This window comes from Dendrobates tinctorius, unplaced genomic scaffold (assembly GCF_039654945.1).
Source record: "Dendrobates tinctorius isolate UK_male_01 unplaced genomic scaffold, ASM3965494v1 ptg000312l, whole genome shotgun sequence".
NCBI classification, from domain to species: Eukaryota; Metazoa; Chordata; class Amphibia; order Anura; family Dendrobatidae; genus Dendrobates; species Dendrobates tinctorius.
Genome location: NW_027361979.1, coordinates 6,780,770 through 6,794,376, shown reverse-complemented (window position 1 = coordinate 6,794,376; position 13,607 = coordinate 6,780,770). Strand labels below are relative to the sequence as shown.

Genomic DNA, 13,607 nt, shown 5'->3' with positions numbered 1-13,607 from the left:
ATCCAATACAAATTTACCATATGTAAGCCCAGCACACTGCAAATTAGACACCATTACCTGGAAAGGAATAACCAAATTCACTGTTTCTCCAACATGCTTCACATACGTTTGACGAAGGTATCTGGGAAGTCGAATTTTTGGACGATCTACAATAAAGTTTTTGAACATAATTATAACATTCTCTTTAAATGTAACAGATTCTCCAAAAAAGAATTACATTAGGATCTTTTAGAATACATTTACGGTACTTATAGTTCTACAATTTCTTTTTATAACAATTATAATATTACTAAATATTTGTAATGCAACAAATAAAAAAATATTTTGCAATTCCAAAGTATCAAAAAAGTTGTACCTCTTTTTAACCTGAGCAATTTATAATAGGTGTTCAAAATAATTTTGTATATGAATCTACCAACCAAATGTTCAAGGAAACCCATAATGAAATAGTAAAGTTCAAACACATACATGCACACAAAAAATATACTCTGCATTCATATATATTAATATTGCTCATTCCTACTTCCACTGCTTATATATAATGCACAAGTGTAAGGCTAGTTTCACACTAGCGTATGGCAGAGCTGCGGAGGGATGCGGACTTCCTCCGTGAAGCTCCGCCCACTGCTGTGCCTTCTCCGTTCAGCTCCACCTACATCAGCATGCGGCCTGCATACCCTATCTTTAGCATTGGGTACGCAGGCCATGCCGATGTATGTGGATGCCTCCGCATGCGTCGTTTTGACGGTGCGGTGACTGCAACAAAATCCAACACATTGCGTTCGGTGCAGGTCGCCGCACCGTCAAAACGACGCATGCGGAGGCATCCACATGCATCCATGCTAAAGATAAGGTACGCAGGCCGCATGCCGACGTAGACAGCCGAGCTTCAATGAGGAAGTCCATATCCCTCCGTAGATCTGCGATATGCTAGTGTGAAACTAGCCTAAGTTAAGGTTGTCAACTTCATTTTTCATCTTTTTCTGGAAAGCTCGTCGAAAAAATCAGACGTTTTTTTCCAGATACATTAGATGACCAAAACAAATCATTAAGATTATAAATTAGGGATAAGCGAGTAGTGAAATACTCGGACTCGCTGTTACGAGTAGCTCCTAATACTCAGGCATTCGTAACGAGTAGCGAGTCCAATGAAAGTCTATGGGAAATGCGAGTAATGAGCAGAGAATGTGTGTGGGCGGAGTCTATGTGTGCACGGAGAATGTGTGCAGAGAATGTGTCCAGGGGTCTGTGGGGCTGTGTGTGTGTGTGGGGCCTGTACAGGGCTCTACCAGGCTCTGTAGGCTCTGCCGGGCATGTGCGAGGCTGTGCCGGGCTCTGCAGGGGCTGTGCCGGTGCTTGCGGGGCTGTGCCGGCCTTTTGCGGGGATGTTTTGGGCTGTGCCGGGCTCTGCCGGTGCTGTGCGAGGCTGTGCCGGCCTCTGCCGGGGATGTGTGGGGCTGTGCCGGCCTCTGCTGGGCCTGTGCCAGGCTCTGCCGGGGCCGTGCCGGCCTCTGCCGGGGCTGTACGGGCCTGTGCGGGGCGGTGCCGGCCTCTGCCGGGGATGTGCGGGGCTGTGTATAAAAGACACCTGTCCACAACCTCAGTCACACTCCAAACTCCACTATGGTGAAGACCAAAGAGCTATCGAAGGACACCAGAAGCAAAATTGTAGCCCTGCACCAGGCTGGGAAAACTGAATCTGTAATAGGCAAGCAGCTTGGTGTGATGAAATTAATTGTGGGAGCAATAATAAGAAAATGGAAGACATACAAGACCCACTGATAATCTCCCTGATCTGGGGCTCCACGCAAGATCTCACCACATGGGGTCAAAATGATCACAAGAACGGTGGCAAAAATCCAAGAACCACACGGGGGTACCTAGTGAATGACCTGCATAGAGCTGGGACCACCGTAACAAACGCTACCATCAGTAACACACTACACCGCAAGGAACTCAGATCCTGCAGTGCCAGATAGGCCCCTGCTTAAGTCAGTACATGTCTACGCCTGTCTGAAGTTTGCTAGAGAGCATTTGGATTATCCAGAAGAGTACTGGGAGAATGTCATATGGTCTGATGAAACCAAAGTAGAACTGTTGGGTAGAAACAAAACTTGTCGTGTTTGGAGGAGACAGAATGCTGAGTTGCATCCAAAGAACACCATACCTGCTGTGAAGCATGGGAGTGGCAACATCATGCTTTTGGGCTGTTTCTCTGCAAAGGGACCAGGACGACTGATCCGTGTACATGAAAGAATAAATGGGGCCATGTATCGTGATATTTTGAGTGCAAAACTCTTTCCATCAGCAAGGGCATTGAAGATGAAACATGGATGGGTCTTTCAGCATGATAATGATCCCAAGCACACCCCACCAGGGTATAGAAGGAGTGGCTTCGTAAGAAGCATATGAAGGTCCTGGAGTGGCCTAGCCGGTCTCCAGATCTCAACCTCATAGAAAACCTTTGGAGGGATTTGAAAGTCTGTGTTGCCCAGTGACAGGCCCAAAACATCACTGCTCTAGAGGAGATCTGCATGGAGGAATGGGCCAGCATACCACCAACAGTGTGTGCCATCCTTGTGAAGACTGACAGAAAACGTTTGACCTCTGTCATTGCCAACAAAGGATATATAGCAACATATTGAGATGAACTTTTGTTAATGACCAAATACTTATTTTTCACCATAATTTGCAAAATAAATCTTGCCAAATCAGACAAGGTGATTTTCTGGATTTGTTTTCTCATTTTGACTCTTATAATTGTGGTCTACCTATGATGTCAATTACAGGCCTCTCTCATCTTTTTAAGAAGGAGAACTTGTACAATTGGTGGCTCACTAAATACTTTTTTTCCCCACTGTATATCATAGAAATATAGAATGATAGTGGAGTTACTGTGTGCGTGTGCTGCATTGCTTGTTTGATGCTGGTCCTGGGTTGCCTCCTGTGTTGTTGTCTGGGGCAGCGCTTGCTGTTCTTCTGTCATTTTTATTATTATATATTTAGTCCTATATTCATACTGTATGTATAGACGTGTATGTACATAAACATTATCTCACTCTTTCTTCAATTTTGCATTTTTGATCACCTTCTTTTTGCACTTTCATTTCTTCTGGTATTTGTCTATATATGCACCTCACTTTGTCTTACTTCTCACTCATGTCCTAACTTTTTTATTGATTTACTTTTTGCACTTTTCACCTTTATTTTCTTATAAGTCTTTTCATTTACTGTACTTTTCACTTTTCTGTCTTTTTTTGGCACTTTCTGTATGTATTTACACAGCCTGGGTCAAGTTTTTTTTCTTACTCTAATTTCATTACTTTTAATATTTGGTCTCTTTTCTAGGTTTGTATTCTATTTGTTCTTGTAGATGGTGCCCTCTGCAGGTTGGATATGAACCTGCAGCCTTTTCTTAAGTATGCTCTGTGAGCAGCTCAAGGTCTGGTTGTTCTCTAGAAAAGTGTCATGCAGTGTCATTAATGACGTCCTTGATCTTCTCATCCTGTGAGAAGTCAGTTCATCAGCCTACATAGTGACCTCACACAGATTATTTCTGCGTCTACATTTTGGATATACTTTTTATACTTCTCTATATTACTATATTCCTGTTGGATTCTGTGTATTAAAAATGAGCACCCTTTAACCAGATACCCACTCCCTGATGAAGCACATTGTGTAAAACGTGCATAGGCTGGGGTGGGTATCTTGACTCCCTGTTTTGGTTGACTATAATTGGCTATTATCATTTTCATCTTGTATCCAGACCCGAGTTTGGGGGATTTTGTGATAATCTAGTAGAATATATACAGTGCCTTGCGAAAGTATTTGGCCCCCTGGAACTTTTCAACCTTTTCCCACATATCATGCTTCAAACATAAAGATACCAAATGAAAATTTTTGGTGAAGAATCAACAACAAATGGGACACAATTGTGAAGTTGAATGAAATTTATTGGGCAGCACGGTGGCTCAGTGGTTAGCACTGCAGCCTTGCAGCGCTGGAGTCCTGGGTTCAAATCCCACCAAGGACAACATCTGCAAGGAGTTTGTATGTGGAAGAAGGTGCTCTGGTCAGATGAAACCAAAATCGAACTTTTTGGCAACAATATGTTTGGCGTAAAGGCAACACAGCTCATCACCCTGAACACACCATCCCCACTGTCAAACATGGTGGTGGCAGCATCATGGTTTAGGCCTGCTTTTCTTCACCAGGGACAGGGAAGATAGTTAAAATTGATGGGAAGATGGATGGAGCCAAATACAGGACCATTCCTGAAGAAAACCTGTTGGAGTCTGCAAAAGACCTGAGACTGGGACGGAGATTTGTCTTCCAACAAGACACTGATCCCAAACATAAAGCAAAATCTACAATGGAATTGTTCACAAATAAACGTATCCAGGTGTTAGAATGGCCAAGTCAAAGTCCAGACCTGAATCCAATTGAGAATCTGTGGAAAGAGCTGAAAACTACTGTTCACAAACGATCTCCATCAAACCTCACTGAGCTCGAGCTGTTTGCCAAGGAACCTCACTGAGCTCGAGCTGTTTGCCAAGGAAGAATGGGCAAAAATTTCAGTCTCTCGATGTACAAAACTGATAGAGACATACTCCAAGCGACTTGCAGCTGTAATCGCAGCAAAAGGTGGCGCAACAAAGTATTAAGTTAAAGTGGCCGAATAATATTGCACGCTCCACTTTTCAGTTTTTGAATTTCCACAAAAATATAAAATAACCAATAAATTTCATTCAACTTCACAATTGTGTTCCACTTGTTGTTGATTCTTCACCAAAAATTTACATTTGGTATCTATGTTTGAAGCATGACATGTGGGAAAAGGTTGAAAAGTTCCAGGGGGCCGAATACTTTTGCAAGGCACTGTACTCGCTCATCTCTAGTTGTGACCACACTTTCATGTGCAGAGAATAATCACTAACATGGTCGCACTATGCACGCTGGATAGCATTGTTCTCGGCAGCACATGTATACACAGGACGATGGGCTGCGGAGAACGGCAATATTTAAAGGGCGTCTGTTACCCCGCAAATGCCAATTAGACTGCATAATCTTTTATACATAAGGTTATGTTAATAATTGCTTAAATTTTAAGCCGGAGCCCACATCAAAGGGAGGGAGTTAGACATCGACGAACTATTACGCCTGATGTCGGAAAGAGGTTAAATTATAACTAGCAAGCGGCTTCCTAGCAGAACCTGAAGACTGGACATGCTGCTTCCCTTAACAGCTTTTGAACCATGAAGTGGATAAAGAAAATAACAGAAAGCTGAATATGTGCACAGAAATGTCATTATAACATTGCCGTACATTGTATTTACTATTTGTGGTGGTGTTGACATTGGTTGCGGGGATAAACCTTAGATTCTGTGCCCACAATCAGGAATCGGCAGCGCTTTGGACGCAGCACATGTTCGATTTGTCCAAAGTGCTGCCGTCTATTGAATGCAGGTAAATCCGGATGTGTTCACTGAGCTGTGCGGATTCATCACGTTCTATACATTGTATTGGTGCAATTTCTCTTGCAAAACAAATTGACTGCAGTCTGGGGAGATGCGCTGCATGTCCGTCTCCATGGGTGATCCGTGGGCATCTGTGGATGCATAGTGGGCATGGAATTTCTGGAAATCCCATCCATTATGCTGTAACAGTTGGACGCTGCACAAGCACGCTGTGGCCAACCCGCAGCATGTACTGATCGTGGGCAATACAGCTCTCTAGTAATCTTCCTTGTACAGTTTTAGTAAGTCTTCACCTCTATGTCTAAAGTGAGGTTTTGCTTAGCAACTGGATAGAGGTCTCCTGTGTGTGAGTTTGAAAACTAATCACTAACAAAAACCTTGCAAAGTACAGCCCGTACTTCATAAAGAAATAAAGCAAGTTGCCCTGTGCTCAGCTGAAAGGCACCTGTCAGCAGGGATTCGTAACATAATCCAAAAATATTTGTTAGGTGATAGTATTGCAGAATAAATCTATACCTTCTTTTTCGTAACTCATGTTTCTATTCCAAAGTAATCCCTTTATCTAACTTGTCTGGATCTCTCGGACCGACAAATCCCCCTAGTCTGAGAGACCTGCTTTCCTCTTCCGAAATCTCATTCCCAACAGTCGTGTAAGGGCAGGTAAATCCAGACTATGCAGTGAGATCAGGACTATGCATCTGCCCATCCGTCGTCGCCTTGGAGAAGATGACCGGAATGGGGAATGACGTTGCCAGCGAGAGTGAGGCAGGTCAGACCTGTCAGTCAGGGAACTTTAGATGCTGGTAGGCCCCCTGGCCCCTCATTTACATAACAAAATGGAAGAAGGATTGTTTTGAAACAGAAGCAAAAATGGGGGCAGGAGTTTCCTTTTATCGCATGTTTCATATATAGACCAGGATAGGGTCCACTGATTTTATCAATGTGTGCCAATTGCATCAGCACATTATCACAGACATTAACAACAGATGGACCGAAGACATGCAAATTATGCAAAAATGTTGCAAATCTTGGCATTTTCTTGTTAAAATGGGCACCATTGATGAAAAGCTGCGGCGGGATGTCAAAATCATCAATAGTGGTGATTTTTATTATGTCAGAAACACCAAGGTTACTTACCGGTAGCCGGTTTTTCCGGAGCCCATGACGGCACACATGAGAGAGGGGATCCGCCCAGTCAGGACAGGAACCCTACTGAAGATAAAAGGGCGGTACCTCTCCCTCGCTTCAGTTGGTTTACAGAGCATGAGAGGCCCCCCGGGTTAGTACACATGGTAAAACTATCACCACTAGAGTTGAGCGAAACGGGTCGAAAAAATTCAAAAGTCGCCGACTTTTGGCAAAGTCGGGTTTCATGAAACGAAACCCGACCCTAGGATGAGGTCGGCCACGAGGTCGGCGACTTACGTGCCAAAGTCGCGTTTCCAAAGGTTTTTTTGCGCTCTTTCAGCCAATCAGGATCCACGGACACTGTGGGCAACGTGATGACCTAGGCACGGGTCACCACCATCTTTCAGAAGGGCATGCAAGTGATTGGCTTGCTTTGGTGGGCGTCACAGGGGGTATAAAAGGGCGTGGACGCCGACCGCCATCTTACTTCTGCCGATCTTAGTATAGGGAGAGGTTGCTGCTGATTCTGTAGGGAGAGCGTTAGGCAGGGAAGAAGACAAAAGAACTGCTTCTGCTGCTAGCGATTTGGCCTGCACAACACACAAGTCACTGTGTGTGCAGTGCAAGGGGAGGCTATATTGTGGTGTATCAGTGGTGTTGGTTGTTGGGCTGCCTTCTAAGGCTTCCTGACACGCTGGCATTGCTGTTTACCCACTGCTCCGCAAACTGCTTTTTTAAAAGCAATCCAATCTCCCTTATCCTCTAGTCACTTTTGTCACAGCTGTGCCATCGAGCGTGTCACATAGCGCTCAGATATCAGTGGGCCTCACACAATCCACAAGTGTCCAGTGTCCAAAAGTGTACGCAGAGATTCAAAATCTCCATTATCCTCTCGTCACTTTGGTCACAGGCAGCTGTGCCATCGAGCGTGTCACATAGCGCTCAGATATCAGTGGGCCTCACACAATCCACAAGTGTCCAGTGTCCAAAAGTGTACGCAGAGATTCAAAATCTCCATTATCCTCTCGTCACTTTGGTCACAGGCAGCTGTGCCATCGAGCGTGTCACATAGCGCTCAGATATCAGTGGGCCTCACACAATCTACAAGTGTCCAGTGTCCAAAAGTGTACGCAGAGATTCAAAATCTCCATTATCCTCTCGTCACTTTGGTCACAGGCAGCTGTGCCATCGAGCGTGTCACATAGCGCTCAGATATCAGTGGGCCTCACACAATCTACAAGTGTCCAGTGTCCAAAAGTGTACGCAGAGAATCAAAATCTCCATTATCCTCTCGTCACTTTGGTCACAGGCAGCTGTGCCATCGAGCGTGTCACATAGCGCTCACATATCAGTGGGCCTCACACAATCCACAAGTGTCCAGTGTCCAAAAGTGTACGCAGAGATTCAAAATCTCCATTATCCTCTCGTCACTTTGGTCACAGGCAGCTGTGCCATCGAGCGTGTCACATAGCGCTCAGATATCAGTGGGCCTCACACAATCCACAAGTGTCCAGTGTCCAAAAGTGTACGCAGAGAATCAAAATCTCCATTATCCTCTCGTCACTTTGGTCACAGGCAGCTGTGCCATCGAGCGTGTCACATAGCGCTCAGATATCAGTGGGCCTCACACAATCCACAAGTGTCCAGTGTCCAAAAGTGTAAGCAGAGATTCAAAATCTCCATTATCCTCTCGTCACTTTGGTCACAGGCAGCTGTGCCATCGAGCGTGTCACATAGCGCTCAGATATCAGTGGGCCTCACACAATCCACAAGTGTCCAGTGTCCAAAAGTGTACGCAGAGATTCAAAATCTCCATTATCCTCTCGTCACTTTGGTCACAGGCAGCTGTGCCATCGAGCGTGTCACATAGCGCTCAGATATCAGTGGGCCTCACACAATCTACAAGTGTCCAGTGTCCAAAAGTGTACGCAGAGATTCAAAATCTCCATTATCCTCTCGTCACTTTGGTCACAGGCAGCTGTGCCATCGAGCGTGTCACATAGCGCTCAGATATCAGTGGGCCTCACACAATCCAAAAGTGTCCACTGTCCACAAGTGTGTGCAGAAATTCTAAATCTCCCCTGTCCTACAGACACCTTTTACCTTGTTTTACATTACTATATAGTTTGTTGGATTTTGTCTACATTTCTACCAAAAATGAGGAAGGCTGGTGGAAGAGGCCGTGGAATTGGGCGGGGGTTGGCAGCTGGTAATGATGGTGTTGGTGGTGGATCTGATGGTAGTGGCAAGAGCAAAATAGGACCGAATGCAGGAGGTGCTGACCCTGCGTCATCGTCTGGCTACATAAGGCCTCGAACGCTTAGTTTTCTAGGAGTTGGCAAACCACTTTTAAAGGCAGAGCATCAGGAAAAAGTTTTGTCTTACATTGCTGACTCAGCCTCCAGCTCTATCGCCTCCTCTTCTTCAGTTGTAAAAAGTAAAAGCACTGAGTCGTCATTGGAGGCTCATGTTCATGAACCACACCTTTCCTTGTGTCCTTAACCCCAACCAAGATTGAAGGATGACGCAGGCCATACTACTGATTACTCCATGGAGCTGTTTTCACATACCATGCCTGGGTTATCAAGTCAAATGGTGAATTACCCAGGCCAAGATGAATCTGACATGGAGTGCACTGATGCACAGCCGCTGATGGATGATTCTGCTGGTACATTCACTCAGAGCACTACATTGTCCTCGCAGTGTACAGAGCCAGATTTTGACCCTGATGAGACTCAGGTGCCCCTTCCCGCACACTATACCACCATACTCGGTGACACAGAGAAAGGTGCACATGACATAGAAGAGGAGGTGATGGATGACCCAGTTGTTGACCCAGATTGGCATCCATTGGGGGAAGAGGGTGCTGCTTCCAATAGCTCAGATGAGGAGCATCCACAGCAGACATCGACATCGCAACAGCTGTTATCTGGCAGGCCCGGAGCACTTCAAAGACAGGTTCCAAACATCAAAAGAGTTGCTGGACAGCTTGTCCAGAGGGTCAAAAGATCACAGCGTGCTAGGCCGCAAAATGTCTGCCAAAGTAGGAAGAGTGCAGTGTGGCACTTTTTTGAACAAAATCCTCATGATCAGGCCAAGGTTATCTGTAAGAAGTGCGCAAAGACCTTTAGCCGAGGGAAAAATCTGAAAAATTTGAATACCAGTTGCATGCTTAGACATTTAACCAGCATGCACTTGCAAGCGTGGACACAACACCAAACCTCAAGTGCCACATGTGCAACTGATCACAACGAAGGTAGTCAGCAACGCTACATTGTTTCCCCCACTGTAAGCCCACCGGTTAGCACAGCAGCAAATGTTGAGGTGTCGTTGCAAGGCCACAGCAGTCAGGGAATCCCACTGTTATATCAACGAAAGACTGATTCTAGGCCATCAGAAAGAACACCAACTCCATCACCATCATCAACCCTCTCTCAGTCCGCCCTGTCCACCGCTACTTCCACCATATGCAGCTCTCAAGTCCAGCTCACCCTCCCAGACACTATGAGTAGGTCAAGAAAGTACTCAGTCTCTCATCCGCGTACACTGGGTTTGAACGCCCACATTGCCAAACTAATCTCGTTTGAGATGATGCCCTTTCGGTTGGTGGAAAGCACAGCTTTCCGCGAACTCATGGCCTATGCAGTACCACGCTATGACCTACCCAGTCGCCACTTCTTCTCTCGCAAAGCCATCCCAGCCCTCCACCATCATGTGAAAGACCGCATTGTCCATGCACTCAAGCAGTCAGTGAGCGGAAAGGTGCACCTCACAACTGATGCATGGTCCAGTCGGCATGGCCAGGGCCGTTACGTGTCCATCACTGCGCACTGAGTTAATGTGGTGGATGCAGGGTCCACAGGGGACAGCGGTGGTGGGACAGTGCTGCCTAGCCCACGGTATAGGAAACAGTTGGCTGTAGGCGTTCGACCCTCCTCCTCCTCCTCCTCCGGAAGCGAAAGCTCGTCCACAGAGCGCAGTCGTACGAGCACTCCATCTGCAGCTGCCACTGTTGCACACGATGTGTCCCCCTATCGAGCAGCTAGTGGAAAGCGTCAGCAGGCTGTGTTGCAGATGATGTGTTTGGGCGACAGACACACCGCCGAGGTGCTGGCCGAGTACTTGAAGCGACAAACTGAGTCATGGCTGGGCAGTGTACATCTTGAGGCAGGCAAGGTAGTTAGTGATAACGGCCGTAATTTTGTGGCAGCCATAGCCCTTTCAAAACTCAGCCACATACCTTGCTTGGCTCACACATTGAACCTGGTGGTGCAGTGCTTCCTCAAAAATTATCCGGAGTTAACAGCCCTGCTCCAGAAGGTGCGAAGACTGTGCGCGCACATCCGCCGGTCGCCTGTACACTCCGTTCGTATGCAGAAGCTGCAGCGATTGCTCCACCTTCCCAACCACCGCCTCATTATCGACATTGCAACAAGGTGGAACTCCACCCTGCACATGGTGGAGCGGCTGTGCGAGCAGAGGCAGGCCATAATGCATTTGTGGGAGGATACACGGCCAGGCACTTTGAGAGCAGACATGGAGTTGACAGGCGTGCAGTGGTCGAAGCTGAAAGACCTTTGTAAAGTCCTTCAGTGTTTTGAGGAATGCACACGGCTGGTAAGCGCAGACGACGCCATCCTAAGCATTAGCATCCCACTTATGCGTCTGCTCATGCAAACTTTGACGCACCTTAAGGAGCAGGCGTCTGCAGCCAATGTTGATGAGGAGGAAGAGGAGGAGGGAATCCTTGATGACATTCAGCCATTGTCTGCTCAGGGACCTCTCCTGGACGAAGTGGAGGAAGAAGAGGAGGAGGAGGAGGAGGAGGATGATGGAGATGATTACTTAGGGGAGGAGGATGCATCTCGTGGGGCAAGTGAAAATGTTGGTGTGGCAAGGTCTGGTACAGGGTTTGTGCGTGACTGGAGGGATGTGGATTTGCCAGAAAGTGCTCCTCCACCCAGCACTTGCAGTGCATCATTGACACCGGGAACATTGGCCCACATGTCAGATTATGCCTTGCGGATCCTAAAAAGGGACCCCCGCATTGCCAAAATGATGAACGATGACGACTACTGGTTGGCCAGCATCCTGGATCCACGCTATAAAGGCAAATTACAAAACATCATGCCACAGGAGAACCTTGACCTAATATTGGCTAATAAACAAGCAACTCTGGTAAATCGGTTGCTTGAGGCATTCCCAGCACACAGCAGCGGTGATGGTTCTCACACGAGCCGTACGGGCCGGGGGCAGCTTGGCAGAGGTGTTCGTGGTGCACACAGCAGAAGTGGCGTTGGAGACGGGTTTCATGACAATGTTGTGGACTGATTTTTCAAATACCGCTCACACAACTGGTAATACTGCATCGATGGAAAGTGACAGGAGACAGCAGTTGTCAACTATGGTTACAAACTACTTTTCCTCCCATATCGATGTTCTCCCACACAGGTCATTCCCCTTTGACTATTGGGCCGCTAAACTGGACACCTGGCCTGAATTGGCCCAATATGCCTTACAGGAGCTCGCTTGCCCAGCTGCAAGTGTGCTATCGGAAAGAGTCTTCAGTGCAGCTGGATCAATCCTTACAGAAAAAAGGACCCGTCTGTCAACCCAAAATGTGGATGATCTAACCTTCATTAAAATGAACCACGCATGGGTTTCCAAGGATTTTGTCCCACCTTCCCCTGATGACACATAGGGTGACAGAAAAATGGCTTGCTTTGGTCCACCTCTTCCTGGTACTTCACCTATTTCGCCTTTTGCATCAGCTGAATGTCCAACATCAACATATGCCACTTTCTAAAACTCCCTAACTGTGCTGCCTCCCCCCCCATGGCCGGGGTCACCACCTACCGCACGACACCGTGCGAGTGCCGTTGCCCTGGACAGGTGGGTAGGCCGACTCTTGGGCGCGGGCACTGGCACAGGGTCCCTCATAGTGCAATCAAGTGTCTCTGACGGCGGTGGTGCACACCCGCCGTCAGACACACCTCTGTACTATGAGGGGCCCAGTGCCAGTACCGACGCCCACGAGTGGGCCCCCCTTGCTTGGGCAGGGCCCCAGCATTTGCAATCTTTACCTCTCCCTGCTCCTCCGCTGTGTAATCTGGGCCGTCAAATCCATACTGTGCCTGACACCGTCTGAGCCTGCCTCCTGAGACATATATTTTGAATGTGTACGCTATCCATACATGTTATCCGGGGATACGGTACCCTTTCTAACCTTTGTGCAATGACGTGCAATCCATACTGGGCCTAACACCGTCTGAGCCTGCCTCATGCTGTATAGACATTGTGGTGTGACAGGTGATCGCGTGGTTAATGGGAGATATGTCACATGGAGGGATGCTCCCTGCGATGCAACCCGGAGTATTTTGCCTTTAGTGTACATGAGCACTAAAGATGTCATTTAGTGCACTGGGTGCGGAATGTACTCCATTTTGCCTGAAGATGTGTGTATGTTCAGGACCTGTGGTGAAGTCCTGACCATGTGACCAGCTCATGTGGTCCATACCTCACCTATGGGTGTGGTTACAGGGCTATGTAATTAAGGTGTTTGGCACATGTGAGGGAGACTGTGAGGAGGTCTGGCAGAGTGTGGACAGACTTCCATGTGTCCAGGTGGGACACTACAGAGAGTGGTCTGTGTTCCAAGGAAGGAGAAGCCTTCCTGTGTCTGCGGCTGCAGATAGAGCGCTGCTCTGGACATTGCCCTGACCTGTGTGCACAGGACCTGAGGGAACACAGCCCAGCTAAGGACTGTTTATGTGCTGTCTCTGGTTTATGGAGTAATAAACCCTGTGAAATTTTAAAGGAACGTGCCTCATGTTTGACTCCCGCCGCACCTAAGCGAGTCGAATCCTTACAATTGGTGGAGACTGCGGGCAGCGATTCCCAGGAGCACAGACGGTATGGAAAATCGTGAGTAATACTGACCGAGGTCAGAGGAAATGACTGTATGGAGATTTGTGGGATGCCTATGAGGAGAAAAGGTACCCG

The 13,607-nt window shown here is 47.3% G+C and overlaps 1 protein-coding gene across 1 annotated transcript in view; it reads right to left on the bottom strand.

Moving 5' to 3' along the window:
* The window catches only part of IGFN1 (immunoglobulin like and fibronectin type III domain containing 1), a 224,452-nt gene that overhangs the window by 77,411 nt on the left and 133,434 nt on the right, over nt 1-13,607 (bottom strand). Inside the window, 1 exon segment of the mRNA XM_073561065.1 lies at nt 58-146. Coding sequence (XP_073417166.1) covers nt 58-146 — 89 coding nt within the window.